The 20,379-nt window shown below is 38.6% G+C and overlaps 1 protein-coding gene across 1 annotated transcript in view; it reads left to right on the top strand.

Moving 5' to 3' along the window:
• The window catches only part of COL5A2 (collagen type V alpha 2 chain), a 113,278-nt gene that overhangs the window by 73,662 nt on the left and 19,237 nt on the right, over nt 1-20,379 (top strand). Inside the window, exons 13-35 of the mRNA XM_040604135.1 lie at nt 2,148-2,201; nt 2,941-2,994; nt 4,213-4,257; nt 5,500-5,553; nt 6,425-6,469; nt 9,522-9,575; nt 11,216-11,314; nt 11,762-11,806; nt 11,913-12,011; nt 12,450-12,503; nt 13,605-13,712; nt 14,197-14,250; nt 14,950-15,048; nt 15,777-15,830; nt 16,335-16,433; nt 16,543-16,596; nt 16,691-16,744; nt 17,242-17,295; nt 17,898-17,951; nt 18,277-18,321; nt 18,774-18,872; nt 19,929-20,036; nt 20,161-20,214. Coding sequence (XP_040460069.1) covers nt 2,148-2,201; nt 2,941-2,994; nt 4,213-4,257; nt 5,500-5,553; nt 6,425-6,469; nt 9,522-9,575; nt 11,216-11,314; nt 11,762-11,806; nt 11,913-12,011; nt 12,450-12,503; nt 13,605-13,712; nt 14,197-14,250; nt 14,950-15,048; nt 15,777-15,830; nt 16,335-16,433; nt 16,543-16,596; nt 16,691-16,744; nt 17,242-17,295; nt 17,898-17,951; nt 18,277-18,321; nt 18,774-18,872; nt 19,929-20,036; nt 20,161-20,214 — 1,539 coding nt within the window. The remainder of the gene's footprint in view (nt 1-2,147; nt 2,202-2,940; nt 2,995-4,212; nt 4,258-5,499; nt 5,554-6,424; nt 6,470-9,521; nt 9,576-11,215; nt 11,315-11,761; nt 11,807-11,912; nt 12,012-12,449; nt 12,504-13,604; nt 13,713-14,196; nt 14,251-14,949; nt 15,049-15,776; nt 15,831-16,334; nt 16,434-16,542; nt 16,597-16,690; nt 16,745-17,241; nt 17,296-17,897; nt 17,952-18,276; nt 18,322-18,773; nt 18,873-19,928; nt 20,037-20,160; nt 20,215-20,379) is intronic.

Below are 20,379 nucleotides of genomic sequence, written 5' to 3'. Positions count from 1 at the left end.
ACACCAATTACACTCCGTTTCCCAGTATTTCACATGGTCACTCGGAGCCATGTGCAGGAAGTGCTCAGAGGTCATTAAAATGATGTCAGATTGGAGTGGCACTGTTTACCTTTACCTCGGTTTTATGTTCAGTGTTTACCTTTATAACAAGCAGTCCGAGGGCAAGGAGAAAGGCAGTTTTATCATAGACATATTTAATTTGGTTTTATTTATTTTTTCAATATGCAAATGTAATTAAAGGGTTTCCAAATAATATGTACTTGTATTCCAGAGGATAATTGCCATTGGTCACTCTAGAAATAAAAGAAAACCATTTTGGCCCCTGTTAAGAGTTCTGCCTTCATTAGTCAAGTTTCTGTACCTGGAAAGGAGCTGTAGTGTGGCTGAAAAGGGGACAGATAAACCCCAGAGTTGAAGCCACCTGGCTCACATCACCTCTTGAGCTGCCTCTTTTTCTTTTAAAGTGTCCAGTTCTTACCTGGCAATTTTGTTAGCAACTGGAGCTACGATCTCTTGGAGAGAGATCTGAGTTTTTAACAAGGAATTGTTGTTTCCTAAGCTTTCCTCCTAAGTTTGATGGATCAAAGACAATGCTTTCTAAGCTGTTTGAGGCAGGTGTAGTCTGTGGAGTATTGTTCTGTTCAGATCAAGCTGTTTTGCTCGATAAAAACATCTTTTAGGAGGCTTTCTAATGAAGGAAAGACGTACTGCAACTACACACCGACACAAAAAAAATAATCTTTAAGAGTTTGTTGCAATTGCAGAGCACTCTAGAGAATAGCACTGAAGTCCCTGATAGTTTATCATGACAGTTGCCATCTCTTAATCAATGGCAAGGCTCACAGAGTGCTAGAGACACCCAATGGTTCTTTCCCCTTGTGCATGATTTGCCTCCTTGCCATGTGACTTGTCCCATGTGTGCGCTTCATCATTCAATTGCCCGAGTTCTGTAAGCTGCTATACATATACCATGGAGTGTGGGCCAAATACATGCTTTTTATGGGCTACATTCAGGCTTAACAAGCATAATTTACATGCAAGACCTTGTATGACAACAGAGCTCGTTCTTCACTGAGAAACTCACGGCGTATAAATAATTTCAAGAACTCTAATCAATTAATTCCAGAAATTTCATACCTTTATAAAGTCATTTTCCCTTTAGGTGTCTGCACACTGTGGAGTAATTTCCCACTGAACTTCATGATCAAACATTATGCGTATAGTTGGCTGTGGGAAGACAAAGACCTTTCGCACATTCCTTGATGCTAATAAGGGAGCAGCTTGTCTGTGTCTGAAGTTCTCTAATGCTGAGATCTCAGATGCTCTTTTTTGCTCTTCTGAATATCAGTGTTGCTTCATGATGCTTCGTTTTCTATAATATAGCTTTGTGATTTTTTGCTATTCTAAAATGTATGAAGTGTAACCTTTTTGAGAACTGTGATTCGGAGATACCATCAAGGAGGAAATGATATGCCGAAGCAGTTTGCTGAATTGTTGTTATCTGAGAAGGTGTTAATGCGATTTCTATTATAAATTCATGTGACCTGTATTCTGACATGAGGTTCCCTTCCGTTACTTAGTCTTTCCTGAGAGAAATTGGGAAACTTGGTAGGAAACAGTGCAAGGCAGCTGTGGTTTAATTGCTAAATGCGCTTTAGTAGCAGTTATATATCGTGCTGCTTGACTGACGTGTTTTGAAAGAACATGTACAGTGTGCAGTTCGATCTCACTTTCTATTTTATTTTAAGTCATACCTCTGAGTTTTGATCTCTGTTTAATTAAGGTTTCTCCATATTAAGCCTCAACTCTTGTTCTAGCACTGGTTTTATTTTATTACTTCTATTAACATTTGAGGTTTGAATGTACACGGATGTAAATGGTAAAGTTTTTCATGTCAGTGAAAATGTGCATAATGCTGAGACTGTCTTAGTCTCAAAGACTCAAAAAAATGAGTCCTTTATAGCTTGTTAGGCTATATCATCCGTGAGGCGCTCAAAGGCTATGCCTCGCTGTATTATGTCACCAAGGGGAGGGAGGGTTAGGAGTGTTGGTATTAATGCTGCTACCCTCTTCCCTGTTAGCAGCGTTATTGCTAGGTTTAGCTGCAGAAATCAAAATGTAATGGGTTTTGCCTTCTTCCTACTTAGGGGCCTCGAGGCTTTCCTGGTGCTCCTGGTCTCCCGGGTCTCAAGGGTCACAGGGTAAGAGACCAGGTTTCCCCTCTCCTTATAGACGATGTTTCCAGGCAGTTTCAGTGTAAAGATACTGAATTTTATTTTTTTTTTTTTCTTTTATGGTCAATTTGACTACACAGTAGACCTGCCAATTGTAGCACAATTACTGGCATGTGAGAGGAGGGCTTTGCAGAAAATGCGCTCTGTTCCCCTTTAAGCTGACCTCTGTAAAATATTCTCTAGTGCTTTCTTCACTCTATTTTCAAATGTTCTGGGAATCTGGAAGGAGCTTGCATGAGCCCTGCCAAGCTTCAGGAGGCACAAACCTGACAGTTCTCTTGCTTTTTGGCAAGTCTTGCATTAGGGTGGGGAGCTTGAGAGGTGGATATGTTTGCGACATGGAGTGATCACAAATTACCAAGTTTTCTGGCCAGAATTTTACTTTGGGGAGGAATAAATAGGTTTCCTGTGGCTCAGAGCCTCCTCCTTGTTGTTTTAGGATATTTTTTTTTCAAACATTCTTGTTTTAAAAAGGAAACCAAATCCAAGGAAATGTACCTTGTACAAATGGTTTCCATTTAGGAAATGTTTAAAAATTTTATTCCATCTGGTTTTTTTTTTTTTCTTTATTTTTTCCTTTCTTACTGTTGCCACCTCAGATCCATCCTTAACACTTTAGTATTGAGGTATTTTAACAATAGTAGTTGGAATGCTCTCTGCGTGTATGTATATAAATGTAATTTCTCCATGTTTTTATAACTTACAGGGATTGAAAGGACTTGACGGTCCAAAAGGTGAAATTGGAGCAGCTGGAGCAAAGGTATTTTCGCAGCCCAAAGAACTAAATGCTTCAGCTTGTGTCCTGTAATGCCAAAACAATGGAAGCTGGTAGATCTTTTGAACGTGGCTTTGTACCCTCTCCTGTCAGCATGGGTTGTGTGGGGTGGGGAGGCTACATGGGATTGTCCATCTTTACTGTGCATTTGATGCACGTAAAAACTGCCACACAGTGACGTGTCTGGGCTTTAGACAGTAAGAGAGTTCAACAGCACCAGCCACAGTTTCAGCTGGGGCTTGGTTCTGATAGCACGGGGTGAACTGACTGCAGCCTGTCTGTGACACCTACAGAATACCCAGGGCAACAAATCTGTTAACAGAGAGCTCATGCACGTCTTGCGGTTTTCCACTCGGGCAGTCTGTGGTTCTTGTTGGCTTGATGTGACCAAGCTGCGAGAAGAAAACCAGTTTCCTGACTTTCTTTTAACATATTAAAATAAACTAAAATAAATTCATAACTAAAACCTGACTCCTCTCTTGTGGGTTACCAAACTAGAGGTTGGCTTAGAAGAAACTGGTATTGGAAAGGACAGAGAAAGTATTTTATCAAGCTGACTAGTTTTCACCTAACAATTTCCTTCTCTTAGAATTTTTGACCCTCACTGGTAATGGCACCACCCTTACAACTTCAGCTCAAGGCAGTGATAACACAGGATAGCCAGCTGGAATCAATCCTTACAACAGGGATTAAAAGTTATTTTAAAGGAGCATAGAACACACTTTTTTTGGCTTTTCCACAGTGATCAGCACTGATGCTAAAAAATTTTTGGTGGTAACCATAGGTGGAACAGAACTATTCCTTAAGGTTATAAACGTAGTAAATGAAGTGAATCTTCCAAAATCTAGATTTAGATGTGGAATGGGTTGTTAAGGAGAGTTGGTGTAAGAAAAAAGACTTCTTTCTTGAGATTGCCTACTCCTTTCTGTGGAGGCAACAACAGTGGCAGGCTTGGTAGAGACAGTGCCATAGGTGGTGCAGGCAGTGCGGTAGGAACAGGTAGGAGTTAAATCTGCTTCACTGGGAACATGTAAATATGGCATTTCCCACCTGCCTGGGGAGCAGTGCCCCTGACGTGTGTGATGCACACAGGTGACCATGCAGATCTGTCTCTTAGGTCTAACATAAGCACAGAGGATACATGTGACTTCATTTCCCACTAACCCGTTTCCTCTAATTTTGTCATTTCATTTCCATTTCTAGGGAGAATCCGGACCAACAGGTGCCATGGGTGCAACGGGTCCTCTAGTGAGTGTCATGTGCATGGGATATTACAGAAGTGGCTTTAAGACTGTAAATGTTATTGCCAATAGGAATTTTTGAGGTTTGGTATCTGTACTTGATGTCATGAAGCTGAACTTTCTCTTAATTAGGGCTTTGTTTTCTATTACTCTAACAGTAAATTTGGTCCACTGTAAGCTGTTACTCTTCTCAGTTCAGAGACATAGATAATAACAATAAATGAGAGGGCTCAACAGAAACCTGAATGTAGGTTATGTGACTGTTTACTTACTCATGTAAATGTAAGATTACTTTTTTTTTTTTTTTTAAACATGTTGATGCTTCATATGGAGTGATTTTAATATGAGAAAAAGTTTAGGTTACTGAGGTAGAAATGGAATAATTTAGGTCAGAAAGCCACTAGCTAAGAACACCACGGACAGCAGATTTGGGAGGTTATGGTGAGGATAAGCATGCATGACATAGAAGTGAAATGGAGAAAATTGTTCTCAGAGTAGTATTCATTCAAATGTGGTTTTGGCCATCTGAATACTTGTGATCAGCATAACACGCCAAAAATCAACTCTCAGCAGCACTTCTGGAAGCAAAGAACCTTTCTGATATCAGATAATGACATCTCTGAGTGAAGCACTATCTTGTGTCATGCAGAATGTAACATATCCCTACAGTGGAACCTAGTTTGTGAATGGCACATACTAAATGAGATTGCATTATTGACCCTGATGAGCACATATAGAATTTATTCTAATGTGTTTAAAAACCTGGAAATACTGTTGGAACAGGAAAAGAGAAATTACAGTCTATTAAATTTCCACTAGGCAAGCCTGTGAGGCTACAGGGATTTATGTAAGCTGCTGCTTCTTTCCTGCTATGGGACAAGATAAGCTACATCTGCAGGAGGGAAAAAAATAATTTGGTTCTGTAACTGTTGTTCGCATCATCTGTCCTTATCATGCCTGTAGTCTCAGTGAGCCTCATCACATTCTTATTAAAAGCAAATAAAGAAGACTAAGCAGACCGCTGAAGAGCGACGCAGTGCAAAACTTATTTGAAGCAAAGGAAAAGTCAAGTATGTTTAAAAAAAAAAAAAAAAGTAAGAAGCAAAGACAAAGGAATAAATAAAAATAAGAGGAGGTGACATGTTCTCTTCACTATTGGGGGAAAAAAATGAAGTGAACTATATTTTCCCCTTTCTGTTATTCTGCCGTGATGAGCTCCTGAATGGTGCACTTTTTGTCCTTTCTTAAGGGACCTAGAGGAATGCCAGGAGAAAGAGGTCGAATTGGACCACAGGGTGCCCCTGTAAGTAGGATCTTCCTTCTCTCTCCTTGTAATTGTTCCCTTGTTTTACTTAAATTTAAATCCTTGAGCCTGACTAATTTATTCATGTGACGTGCTAGTCACTTCCATGATGAGTTCTGCTGTAGCTTAAGAAAGTTAGGACTGAGCAAAGTTTTGTGGTGTGAGACCTTTACTATAAATTTCAAAAGTGAAAAACAGTTTTAAAAGGCAAATGCTAGCTGTGTGGTAATTTCTCGTACCAGAGCTGCCCACGAGAGCAAATACCCTCACAACACTTTTTTCTGTGATATAGAAATGTAATCTTTGCTTCTGCAAAATTTCTTGTGAGAGGGTATTTTCACCAAAATATACTGAACTAGAAATAATATGTATTGATTTTTTCTGGAAAAAGGTTTAAAATGAAAGTTTACGCATTCAATTTAAGTCTTATAATTTAATTCCAGGTGATAAAGCTGTCATCTTAAAAAATATTTTGATTTTTAGCAAAAAGAGAGATTAGTCTTGACATGAGGTCATTTTTGAGTAGACATTTCTTTCTGTTGCTTTACGTCCAGTGTCAAGTATTGTTTTTTCTGGCATTTCTCCCCATGACTTTTATGTGCTCCGTTTACATTATGTGCTCCATACAATGACACTGTCAAAATACTGGCCTCCCTGAAACCCGAAAAAAATCCATTAACTTGAAGGGAAGCATAATTTCTTCCAGAAGTTTTCCATGCCAGTGTTTGGAGGGCTCTGCAATCCAGCATGTCTGTGATTGCTTTAGTATGTAAGGCTGTTATCAAAAATGCTATAAAACAATATATAAATAATAAAAAAAAATTAATTAGACTTTTTGTAAATATTCTGTCTTGGCTATTTTCCTGTCTAGGGTGGACGTGGCCAGCATGGTATGCCTGGGAAGCCAGGGCCAATGGTAAGATTCTTTCTTCATCACTTATTTTTTTCACCGTGTATTTCCTACATGCCTTTTGACACTACCAAAAGAAGCACGAAATATTGTTGGCAGTTGCTGGTAACAGTTAAGTGCACCTGGAATTATCTGTAAGCAAATCCTACTTCTACTCATTTCAGCTTTAGTGCTGTCCTCTGAGAAATGATACGCTGTGGTTGGCTTCATCTAAAGATTTTAATTTGCGGAGGAGGAGGCAGTAGCATCTTCCCTGGAGGGGTGATGCTTTGCTGCTTTTATGAAGTGAAGTCCATATTGTAGGGAGATAAATGCCTTAAAGATACGCACTGTCATATAAAACAGTTTACAATTGCTTATTATATCTGCCTTCACATACAAAGTTGGCAAGTGAGATTGTACCCATTCTCAGTAAGAAATGTCACTCACTGATAGCAGAACCTGCTACCTGCAATTGATCCATTACAAAATGTGTAAAAGATAACCTTTTAATTATGGACCTAAATATGGACAATTTAATTGTGGACACGTTGAACTGAAGAACCAGAAGCCTATGTGTCAATGTCTGCCAAACTGGGAATGCCTGGCATGCGTGACTATGGAAGTCCTCACATGATTGCAATAGGGCTGAAGGTGATTGTGGTGGTTTTTAAAATGTGGATGTTGGTGTATCAAAGGGTGATGGTTTCAATCCTACAATCCAATCTCACAGTGCATTTGCAAAATGCATTTGAGTGAATTCATGTGAGTATTAGGAAGCCAGCAGAATTATTCACATATATACAGCTGATTATGTGTTGCTTTTGCAAATGAAAGCTTGTGATTATTTTGTGCTATCTGTGCAAGGCCAGCTTCCACTTGAAAAATATTGTATTCTTTTTTATTTGCCTTTTTTGAAAGAATGAATTCCAGGATGTGGTGGACAGTTTCTGCCTGTTGATGTAGCTAACTTTAACCTTTACTACTTTGTGCCGATAGACTTAAAAAGAAAAAAACAAATCCCAACCCCCCCACCCCCCAAACACACCTGCCTGCAATTAAAATTTCATTTTTGTGCGTACTTTTTATTTAATACTGATATCAATCCTGAGAGAAATTCATTTACCTGTGTCATCTTAATAAACAGACTGTTTTATTAAAAACTTCATTAAGAAATAATTAACTGTAATAAAGCTCAAAAATGAGTGTGTTTAAAAGCTGCAAAGCTGAATTATTTAGTATCTCATGAAAGAAGGGTAACTTGTCAGAAGAAGCTTTCAATCAATGAGAAGATTTTTCAGTATTGAGAACAAATTAAGAAGTTAAAAAAAGGTGGGTGCCGAGCTATGAAATTCTACATAAGGGTTGAAATTTTTCTTTGGCATAAAATATGAGCTCAGCTTCAGTTAGACCAGATAATGGTTGGCTACCATTTTTGGTAAAATCCCATGTAGTGTCACAAGGGAGATGCTGGTACTTAATGCATGTGTTTCTCATTGGGGGAAGTGTCGATGAAATGCATTATTCTTTGGGTCAGTGCAGTGGCACACCGTAATGCTGGAATTCTTCCTGCAACAAGAGATTTGGCTGACATGTATTTGTGACCCAATAAAATGGAACATAGGTTTTTCAAAAAATATACTTAGTAGGCTGTTACCTCAGTTCTGTAGAAATCCAGTGCAAGGTCATGGCAGAAACTTTGCCTGTAATTAATGCTTAGTGGGACATATTGTTCTTATTAAGTTTGTCAGCAAAGCTTTATTGCGTAGAACATTTTTTACAGTATGCATCATATTTTATGAAAAGACAGAAAATCAGAAAGGATAAAGAGGAATCATCTGGGAGCCACGTTGTAGTGAATATTTATAACCACTGTGTGCCGCCATCCAGAGGGTTTATAATGCAGTAGAAAGATCTGTTGGATGTCTTATTCAGCACAGGAGGTGTTAAGGAAACAATTTACAAATTTACCCATAAAGGCCTTAACTGAAAGTCTTATTTAACAAAACAAAAGACTTGCATCATCCCATACAGGTATATTCAAGTGTATACCCTCAAACTTCACTTTCCCATGGGTTTGGACAGTCTGTCATGTAATGTAGTCCCAGCTGTTTGCATCCCTGCTGGAATTTCAGATCCTCACAGCCACATAAGGTGTGCCTCTGAAGTGCAGTGCACCAATAATTTTGCTCTAGAACCAGAAATAGTTTAGTCACATCAATACTTTGGTCTGCTCAAGCTGTCAGCCCTTCTTAGATACAGCATCACCCACCTCAAGGTACAAGGCTGTTTGGGAAGAGCTATACCCATTTTGGGAGCTGGAGATGTACCTCTGGCATAACCCAGCCTTTCCTCCACATTTTCCAGAAATACCTGCTGATCTCTGAACAAGGATCCAAGCAGTAAACTGTCTCTGCTCTACATCTTGGTCTATACAGCTTTGAAAATTTGATACAAACCCCGTGTTTTAGTGCTTGCAAATGATTTTGGCTGGGAAACTCTATGGGACAGGAGAGTAGGAAGTAGGGCATGTAGTTGCATGGTCTTTAATTATATTTTCACTTGTCATGTTGCTTGCCTCAAAAATCATGTTTAGCAGCCCAGTTGTTTCAGTGACGATGTGGCTTGTATTTATATTTTTTTTTTTCTGGATTACTATTTCAGATTTTAAATAATTGAAACTCTCCTTTGCTACATTCTGTAGAGCGAATTGTGATGACTTAACAAATATCTGATCTTTTCATTACCATACCACAGTAGTGTAGATATAAAAAGAGGATATGTTGTTAAAAACTAAAATTGAAAAACAATTGCTACATTAATTATCAGCTGTGTACATTGCAATTTGTGCATTAACAGATGAATCAAGAGCTGTAACTTTGCTGAAGTCAGTAAAGACTTGGTTAAAATACTGCACCACAATTCCGTAAAATGTATGTATATCAATTAGAAAAAATATATTTATTGTTATTTTGGAACAAAAGTTTTATAACTAACAAATACATTTAATCCCAGAACCATATTTACCTGGATATTAATCTGTGTGATCTAAACAACATTGTCTGTCTGTCTTTTATAGGGCCCACTTGGCATAACAGGTTCTCCAGGTTTTCCAGGTGCTCCCGGTGTAAAGGTAAAAAAAAAAAATTAAATATTTTTTATTATATCTAACAGCACGGAATTAAAAAACGTGTACTGGACTACACATTGATCAGACTGACGTATACAGGTCCCTAAGAGCTGCACTGAAATCAGTCTTAGTCAAGACCTTGAGAGAGAAGACAGAATTCAGAAACCAAATGAAGCAGTTGCAGTTCACCACAGTTAGGAGACTTTGCTCTCTCTCTTGCTTGAGCTAAGGGGTGATTAGAAGCTGTGCCTCAGAAATCTTGTCCCATATAGTCAAGGAATAACAAGATGCATTACTACAAGTTGTAAAGACTAGCATAAGATAGTATGGAAGCAGTACCTCCTAGTGCTGAAATTTCTAGTTTTGGCTGAGAACACATTTGAGATGACCTAGAGTGGTAAGGCAGACACCTGAACCCCAGCTGAGATGTGCCACAGCTCATCACGATAGAGTAAACTAAGATGTCACGTTTTGTGGCTCTGTGTGATTGGGCTGAAATGGAAACCTTACACTGGTGCAGTGCTGTCACCGTGGGACTTTCCTCTCGTTTTTTAAGAAAGTGCTCCATTTTCCCCCACCCCAGCCTTGAGAATACATCCACAAAGACCGGCAAGACAACTTGTACAGCTTTCTTTTAATTCTTATACTTGCCCTCCACCCAGTTGTTCCTCTTTGTTCCTTTACACTCCTAAAATGTGATAGGAAAAAATTATATAAGAAGAAACTCTCAATTAGTCAGGTAGCCAAGTTCAGCAGATGTTTGGTGTTGTGAAGCTGGCAACATTCACGAAGCAGTCTTTTGGAAACAAGTCTTACTAAGAGTATTAACATGATGAATACAATTAAATGATAGAACTTTTAGTCCATGTTATAAAATGTTTTGGTGTGGCTAAGCATGACTTAATACCTAAACAAATGTTTGGAGAAGCTGTCACATGCTGAATCAATGAAAGCTTTTGAAAAGGAGGAGCTACCTTCAAGTTTGATCATCAGATGATGTAAAATTGGAATAGATGTTTTGAACTCAGAAAAGCTAAGCAGACTATGCAATGAAGATGTGGACTTCAGTTACGAAGATGTTATATTCACAGCCATCAGTTCCAAAAGGCAGTTTTCCTATATAAAGATAAAATTCAAAGGAGATGCTAGGAGGAATTTTTTCATTGGAGCATCCAGTCCAATTGTACAGGGATTTTATATTCAATATAGTGCTGCAACAGTAAGCTAATCTGTACCATGCAAAAAAACCCCACCCAGATGTGTTATCATTTCTCAGTCTTAGGCCTTGGCTGTCAATGAAACGAAAAATAATTTTCAAATTACAGATCCATACAGGGATTTTAGAGAGAGGTGTCTATCTGAAATGTTTGATCTGATTTGAGCCACTGGCTATAGTGCTGCTTCTCTGTGGGAAGTTTTCTTGTCCTTGTATACATTGAGAAAAAAAAATCTGTTGGTCCTTTTAAAGTTTACATTCACATGGAAGTAGTAGAAGCAGAATTAAGTAAGCAATAATATATTTTAAGGAAAATAAACGATTTCAAAATCTGGATTGTTTTATAAACTCGGTATTCCTCCTTAGTTTGTAGAATTGCTTTTTTGAACAAAATAATCTCCAGTTGTTTTCTCATGTGAAATCTTAGGGTGAAGCAGGTCCAACAGGTCCTCGTGGTCCTGAAGGTCCTCAAGGACAAAGAGGTGAAACAGGTCCACAGGGCCCAGCTGGATCACAAGGTCTTCCTGTAAGTATGTTAACTTGAGTTCCTCCCTGCTCAGCTTGTGCATGGTGCCTCTTTATAGGGGATTTTAATGCTCCACTGGATATTTTACTCAAAGTACTTTTTTCCCAGGAAAGGAAAGGTCTCATTCATTTGTTTTGCGCTTATTTTGTTGAAAATAATTTTTTGTTATTTAATTAAAGCAGCTTGGGAAACTGGAAGTTACAAAGCTTGATACAATCTCAATCCTAGAAGTACTTTAAACCAAGTGTAAATACAAGATCTTAAAGACTGAAAATCACATTAACTTGTGTGCTTTGTTATTTGCACATGTAGGCCATATGTTGCTGTGTTTATTTAATAGCCTTTATTGTCTGGTCTTGTAAAGTGGATAAAATAACAATCTTCTGCTTTTGTTATCAATACGCTCCTCATGAACATTAATGTTACTGATTGGTACATTATCTTTAGGGTACCGAAGGGACGGATGGTTCCCCAGGTGCGAAGGGCCCTACTGTAAGTAATCGTATCACCTGCTGAAGAAATTGTGTAAGTAAATTTATTTTGTTTCTTTATTCTTATTATGTTTCCTTACTGTGCTTGCTGTTTTTTCTGATTGTAGGGTTCTCCAGGCACTGAAGGTCCCCTGGGTCTATCAGGTCCCCCCGGTTCCCCAGGACCACAGGGCAGTACCGGCCCACCTGGCATTCGAGGCCAGCCGGTAACCGTGTCTTTCTCTCTTTGTAATGTTTTGCAAATGTGTCACTTTATGAAACTAAAACTGACTGGCAGTGGGGTTCCTTTAAATAGTAGCCTGCTAGTGAGTATGCTGAGATGTGGATCTTGTGAATCTTCTGTGTGTCCAAAATCCTGGGTTTGCTTTCTTAAAGGTCTAAGAAAGAAGAATGTCTATATAAACTTTGGACAATCAGTAACAATTTTATCCTGAAATGGTCTCATTTAAGTTTTTGTCTTCATAACATCGTAATAAACAGCACACTAAGGGGGAAAACAAACAATTATAAGCATCCTATTATATTGCCTACAAGAAGTTACTAAATTAGGAAATATTTTTCTGTTTCATAGCATAATACAAAATAGCCAAATGATTTATGCAGAGTTTTAACTTTATGGATGTTATTCTTGTGTTTGTCTTCAGGGAGACCCTGGCGTCCCAGGTTTCAAGGGAGAAGCAGGACCCAAAGGTGAACCTGTAAGTCTCCATAAGCTTTGTAAGATGAAAAGGATTCACAAAGGCTTGTATGAGTGTGTTGAATAGATTCTTACAGTTTTCAAGACACTTCTGGTGCTCAGAGATCACGGGAGTAATTATTGTGGAAGACAAACCACAGTGAACCTGGCTGGACAGTACTTACAAGGAATGGCGAAGGACGACATCCTTTCATGTTGTAAATGACCTACCCAGTATAGGCCTTGCAGGACTCAAGGACAGAAAAATCAATTAGTTCATCTAGCGAGGTTTCTGTAGCACACGGAATGAGTGTATTTTGATTTCCTCATCTCATATGAAATGGATTCATGTGATTCTGGACATTTAAGAGCACACAGGTGTGTGTGCTAATCATAATTCAAAAGTCCTTTTTGGTTTGAGCTTACATTTAATACATTTTATACTTATGCAATTATGTATATATTAATTATATTGTACTTATACATTAAAATATTATACATATTTATACATCTATGGTATGAACAGCTGTTTAGCCCACAGCTAATATTTGTGAACAATTATTTGAGAACATGGCTTATTCCATGATGTAAGCATGTGAATTTTGGAAGAAAAGTGATTCTGCAGAGCTGGAGTCAGTCTGACTTGTCAACCAATCTTTAGTTTTCCTTTGTCAGTAGTTAAATGGTCAGGTTATAACTGACAAATACAGGTGAAGTAAGTTTCCTTACCCCTCACTGACTGTCTTCTCCTTTGAGAATTTCTAATAGAATCTCAATGAATTTTGAATCCTTTGCAGCTTGGATAATTGATAATAATAAACAGAAATTGTTGTGTCTGAGCACAAAGGTGATTATAAGAAGCACTGTACACCCAGACTGCAGAATTACAGTTTATTCATAGTGCAATTCTTACTGATATATTAGCCTACAAACATTGTACAAGAGAAAAGCTGGTGCTGAAAAGCTGTATTTTTTTAACTGATTCAAAACCTAGCTTTTTTTTTCCTTCTTTATTTGGAAAAATATTTACGATGTTTAGAAGACAGTCTGTTTCAATATACCTGAGAAATGGTGAGCTTAACGATGTTTGTAATATTTTAAAAAAACATTTTACTTTCACTAGGGCCCACAAGGTCCCCAGGGTCCCATTGGCCCTATAGGTGAAGAAGGGAAAAGAGGTCCTCGAGGTGATCCAGGATCAGTAGGTCCACCAGGTCCAGTTGGAGAGAGGGTAAGCCATCCAAAGGAATAATATGCCTTGACAGATGCACTGCTAAACTGAAAAACCTCTTGAACTAACCATGAATTTTCTTTACATTTCTTACCGTTTCATTGAGAGTGTAGTCAAACTTTGTTTTCATAGTAGTAGTTAATACTGTGCATTATTTTTTACATTGAATATTTCCATTTGTGGATTCAGTGCACATGAGAAATCATGGAGATATGATGATCATATTGTGGATTTTTTGTACATGTACAAATGGTTACCTCGCTTTCAGTGAGGCTGTTCCCATAGAAGGAACTGTTCAGCGTGCAGGAATGAAACGCTATTTTTACCACTCCAAGTGGTAAAAAAAAAAACCCCAAGTTTGAAGTATTGAAGCAAGAAAGTGGTAAGGAAATAAACTGAAACCCTAAAGCATAAATTAGGACTTGATTTTCAATAAGTTACATAAAAATTAAGATAATGATCTCGTACCTATGACTTTTCCTAGGGTGCTCCTGGTAACCGTGGTTTTCCAGGTTCGGATGGCTTGCCTGGACCAAAGGTAAATGAAATTAAGGTGTCTGTCTTTTGCTGCGTCATCTGTTAAATTTTCATACATACAGATACATAGAAAGTGTTCCGTTAAAAATGTCAACTTCTGGGCAGATAGGTAGATCCTCAGAATCACTGGAAGTAGGATCAAAAGGAATTGACAAATGCCAAAAAGGGGGCTGAATTTTTTGAGACTAAAATTGGTTGGGGAAAAGTCACTTTTAGTTCCTGTGATGATCAGCTTTGCTTGCTTAATGCTACCTTGCGCTGAAGTGTGAATGGATGAGACATTAATCTGTTCTGTTGCTCAAATAGTAGATAACTATTTGAAAAATCACCTTTTCTTTGTGTGTAGTATAGTTATTCTAGGCTTGTCCCTTGAACAGATGGGCTTATCTGTCTTTGACTTTCCTAACTGCTACTACACTTCCAGGGAAATGACTCACATATGTATGTGTGGTGTTTCTGTAAATTCCTAACTTCTTGGTAAAAATACAGGGGTTCTAAAATTCTCATATAAATTTGCTTTATGGAAGACACAACTTTTAAATAAGAATTTTGGGAAAATATTATTATTAATAATAGTAGTATTAATGATTTGAAACTCTGTTTGTAAAAATAAGCCCTTAATAGAAGGATGTTTTATTTAACCTTCTCTTTACTGCTGCTGTTCTACCTGTTAACTAGTAGCCCATTGGTATCTTTCTAGGGTGCCCAAGGAGAGCGTGGTCCAGCAGGTTCTTCTGGTCCTAAAGGAGGTCAGGGAGATCCTGGGCGACCCGGTGAACCTGGCCTCCCAGGTGCTAGGGTAAGGAACTAATAGCAGTATACTATAAACCACGGCGTTTTTCATTTTCAAAAGGCAACAATGAACTTTGCAGAATTAAGAAGCTGTTACGCAAGGACTGACTTGTTTCTCTTGTTTGTTGAGTGTGGCTCCTCAAAGGGTAAAGGCCAAAACAGCTGTCTCTTTTCCTGCTGCTGTTGGGAAGCACAGGTTCCATTTGTCTTCAAAAAATGACAGATAGCCCCGATTGAGACCATCTAATGCAACTGAAGGAATTATGCTTGTAAAGCACATCGTTGCCACAGATAACACGAATTGAGGGCCAAATTAACTGAAGGTCAATCTTCATTAGATTGGTGATTGATAATTTACATAGCTGAGTGGTGCATGTCATCTAGATATTTTTTCAGGAAATATATTGGAGGAGATTTTGTAATATCACAAAATGAGGGAAAGGGAGCAACAAGTATAAAATGTGATACAGATCACTGGATAATGTTGACAGAAATAAAGATGAGCTTGTGAGAAGCACAAAAGGTATAAAAGCAAGAAGAGGGAGAATAAGAGAAGGGTAGATCAAAGGCAACAAGGGAATGAAGCTGTAAAGTGAAGAAGAGGATGAAGACCTTTGACACAGAGAAGTTTGTACTGTGGTAGTAACTGCACATATCTTTTGGGTTTATTTACATTTCTCTATTGTTCTAAAATTATAGGCACAACCTTAATGCTGATCTTGTTCCCTCTTTTAGGGTTTGACAGGAAATCCAGGTGTTCAAGGTCCTGAAGGAAAACTTGGCCCCTTGGTAAGCCACACAAAATTAGTCCTTTCAGTTAATGCCACTGTAATTCAAAGGTCCCAACTCACTGAAGTGATTTTTTTTTTATGTTGAGTTTTCTTGATTTTTGAAGGTTCATCTTGTAACTATTCACTTTACATTCCTGACTTCAAAGTTAGTGCAGATACTGTTCCTTTAGTTTCATCTGTGTAGCACTGTCTATTGTTTAGCAGCTGCTGTGGTATTTTTAAGCCATTTTGAACTAAATATCTTTTCTAACTGTCTCTTTAAGGAAATGATAAAGTATTTGTCCATAATGGCTCTGTGATAATAATTGCATAGTATTTGGTTAAATCCAGCAGTATGGCTAAAGCTATGTCTGCTTTAAAGACGTTTTGACTGATAACTGTAGCACCAGACCAGTTTAATTTTTATATATTTTTTTATATACACAAACATTTTCCAGAGGTAAACAGGTTCATATGGTAGATACATTTATAATTTAATGCGGAATATGCTTTTCCTCTGTAGGGTGCTCCTGGAGAAGACGGACGCCCAGGTCCAGCAGGTTCAATAGGAATCAGGGGTCAGCCAGGCAGCATGGGCCTTCCTGGCCCAAAGGGTAGCAGTGTGAGTATGGCACCTGGTACCCAAGATCTCTTTAACTTTAAAATTTTGTGTATATTTTAATGAACAAAAAGAGTATCTAAACCCAGTAATTTTTATTTCTGCAAATTAGGGTGATCCTGGGAAACCTGGAGAAGCAGGCAATGCAGGTGTCCCAGGACAAAGAGTGAGTGCTGCTGTTTTTGCAGTGATGACAGAAAATGGTGCTATTCTGTTACATATGTTGGCTATACAAGACTTCCTGTGTCATTTTAATTTAGGGAGCCCCTGGTAAAGATGGTGAAGTTGGTCCTTCTGGTCCCGTTGGCCCACCAGTAAGTCAACTTTTACCACTCTCCCTGCCTGCCAGTTGCTCCATCATTCATTACTCTCTGCTTCTATGTTTGTATATCTTCGTGACAGTTGCTGACTGTAAACCAAAAATCCCAGGAAATGTAAAGAAAAAAAATTCCTATAAAAATGAGAACCTTTGTATTGAAAAAGATATGTATTAGTACCGTAATTCCTTCTACTGATTGTTACAAAAAATAGTGCAAGGAGCAAAATTTTCTCATAGTTCATTTTCCTAGCTTCCTTCGTTTCAATGGAACCAAGTGTTTTCCTGTCAGCGCAGATTTTTTTGGGGGGAGGATCTTAAAGAAATAAGATTTGACTTAGTACATCTTTTAGATAGGGTGTATCTTGACCTGGGGTAAGTAAAAATTTATAATAAACAAATTCATAATTGAAAATACACATATTCAGAGAGAAGAAAAATTGTGGAGCCTTCCTGTGTTCCTCTACTGTATACTTATTCCTTTCTTTTGTGTAGGGTCTGGCAGGAGAAAGAGGAGAACAAGGCCCCCCAGGTCCTACAGGGTTTCAGGTATGTGCATTCATATTTTTAAAAGGAAAAAAATAAACAACCGTGTCTTTATCAACTGAAATTGGAGAAATTCAGTCAAGTGATGTATAACAAAACACAACTTCAGAATTATGGCAATGATATTCAGGATAATTAGTGATGCTTAGCTTTCACATTGGGTGTGCACTGAACTGAACTGGCAAAGGCTTAAATACCAGTGTGGTATTCCTTGAGAAAACCTTTGTTGGTTTTCAGTTTTAATTTGGAGATTTTCCAAAGATGCTTCAAATATGGAGCAAAAGAATTGTTTTGATAATGAGGTATTAATTAAGTCAGTCTCTGTTTATAGAGAACTTTATTTTTAGGATTTATATGCGTATGTCCTACAAATGTTAAAGAGGGGCTGCCATCTCATTTGGAGGGGGGAAACACTTTGGTGCAATATTCATGTAACTGCTTCACTCAAGGATCTCTGAGGGCATATATACCCTTGTTTGTATATTGTGTATATATATGTATAATATGAGTATACTACTACATTCATGTTCTCAATGTCTTAGTTAAATTTGTATTTCTATAACTTTCTGTCATGTTAGTGACCATTGTATTTACTTTTTTTACAGGGCTTGCCTGGGCCACCAGGTCCTCCAGGTGAGGGAGGAAAGCCAGGTGATCAGGTAATTTGTGTAATTTAACAAGAATTCACTTCATAAAGTAGTTTTACCTTTTCTTCTCTTTTAAATTTAATTTCTCATACTGTTTCAAAATATGTACTAGTGTAGTCTGCAGACTGTCTGAGAACTGCTGTCAGATGAAATGATTACTAGAATCTGACCATCTTCTTGGACTGAATTGGACTATCTCATGTCATGGACAGCTAATATTCAGAGCTAGCCATCGACATTCACAGTACTTTGGAAATGAAAATTTTTCTCTCTAATTTCATGACTGTAAGGCTATGAATAATGGTTTCAGTCTCATGGTGAGTTCTGTCCTGCTTAGGGTGTGCCTGGAGATCCTGGAGCTGTTGGTCCATTGGGCCCTAGGGTAAGTGTTTTCTTTCAGAGTTTAAACATTCGTAACAGTTCTCTGAGGTTGAAAGTTAATATCTATTATGGAATTTAGCAGCTGAAGTGAATATTTGAGTTTTTCCCACCAACAAAATGGTTATACATGTGGATAAGTTTTAAGATGGTTTCTGTAAAACCTACCACTTTCAATGATTTCATAGCTCGTGAAGGGGTGCTGAACACTAGCTGCTAAATGATTTGGTTTACTGATATGAAATGACAGTATTTAGTTTGCTGAGCAATATGCTGTTTCCCCTAACTTTAACAATAAAGGTGAAAAGTTGGGGCTTTTTATGTCATCAGTTCTCCTAGAATTTGTTCACAGGCTCTTTGTTCAAAGAGCAGTGCTGCACTTATGGTGTATGTAGGAATTTGTCTGCCAGAACTATGCCCTGACTTCTAGATAAGTAATAATTTTCCACTTGGTAGGGAGAACGTGGCAATCCAGGGGAAAGAGGAGAACCAGGTGCATCAGGACTCCAGGGTGAAAAGGGAATGGCTGGAGGTCATGGCCCTGATGGTCCAAAGGTAAGTGGAATGGAGGTTTGTGTTGCTCAGTGATGTAATGTGTAATTCTGCTCATTTGCACGAACATAAAGGAGACAGCTGTGGGCAGGGGGGGTCGGTCCCTTCTCCCAGGGAACAAGTGACAGGACGAGGGGAAACAGCCCCAGGTAGCGCCAGGGGAGGTTTAGGTTGGGTGTGAGGGAACATTTCTCCACCGAAAGGGCGGTGAAGCCCTGGGACAGGCTGCCCGGGGGGGTGGTGGGGTCACCATCCCCAGAGGGGTTTAAAAAACACACAGACACAGCCCTTAGGGCCACGGTTCAGTGGTGGCCTTGGCAGTGCTGGGTTAGCGGCTGCACGTGATGATCTCAAAGATCTGTTTCAACCTAAAAGATTCTATGATTCTATACTTAAATGTTGGGAAATCACATTTTGTATTAATTTATATAGGTCTGAAGCTTAAAATGTTTTTTTTTGTTTTTCTCAGTAGAACTTGGCAAAGCCATTTCTGAATTGCAGAAAACCTCCTAGCAATGTTTCAAGGGCCATGTCAGTTTACACAGAGACACTTGGTAGGAAAAGAGAATGCTGAAAATGGCATGCCTTTCTTTCACCTGCAATTGATTTAATTAGGCTTAGGAAGGTCACTGCAAGTAGGTAGTACCTCTAGTAATGTAGGACCTGTAATAGAAATAAGCTGTGAGGAGGAAAGCATAAATAAAGCATGTCTGCCCCTGGCTACTTCTGCCAGACGCTACTTTGTGCAATAAGCCCATGTGGCATCAAGGTCAAGGTAGAAAGATGCTCGAGCTTCTTTTTTTGCCTGTTCTTATCCCCAGTATGCACTGAGTAAATACTGACATATTTGGAAGGACTATGGTATTACAACTGAACTTCCTGAGTAACACAATGGGAAAAGAAAAGTATTTGGATGTGAATAAAGTCCAAATTTAAGAGAAAATTATTACTTAAAACTGTACCCCAGAGATTTCAGCACAGACACAGTGTGTTCTTCAGCCTAGAGACAAAGATGCTTCTCAGATGAATAGACAGCAACTTGTTCTTTATTTGCTTCAGGGAAGCCCAGGCCCTAGTGGGACGCCTGGTGATCCAGGCCCACCGGGTCTTCAGGGTATGCCTGGAGAAAGAGGGATCGCTGGAACCCCTGGACCCAAGGGTGATAGAGTAAGTCTGTTTATTTCTGTTGTCCTGAGTAGAATCACCTATCTTTTCATACTGCAATTATTCCAGGGTATGAATTACCCAGCGTTCAGTGTCATAACTGAGACTCTCTGGGTATTTTCTATAGGGTGGCATAGGCGAGAAAGGTGCTGAAGGTACAGCTGGCAACGACGGGGCGAGAGTAAGTAAATCTATCGCTCTCTTTAGACCTACTCTTTACACGCCACATTGTTTATTGTGCTAGGGGTACTCAGCTTTCAGCTCATAGAGCTCAACTCGGCGATATCATGAGTTGATAGTCGTTCTCATTACCCCTACCCTCCAAATTTTCAAGTTTTTTAAGACT

Source organism: Falco naumanni, chromosome 8 (assembly GCF_017639655.2).
Source record: "Falco naumanni isolate bFalNau1 chromosome 8, bFalNau1.pat, whole genome shotgun sequence".
NCBI lineage: Eukaryota > Metazoa > Chordata > Aves > Falconiformes > Falconidae > Falco > Falco naumanni.
This window is presented reverse-complemented; position numbering and strand designations above follow the sequence as displayed.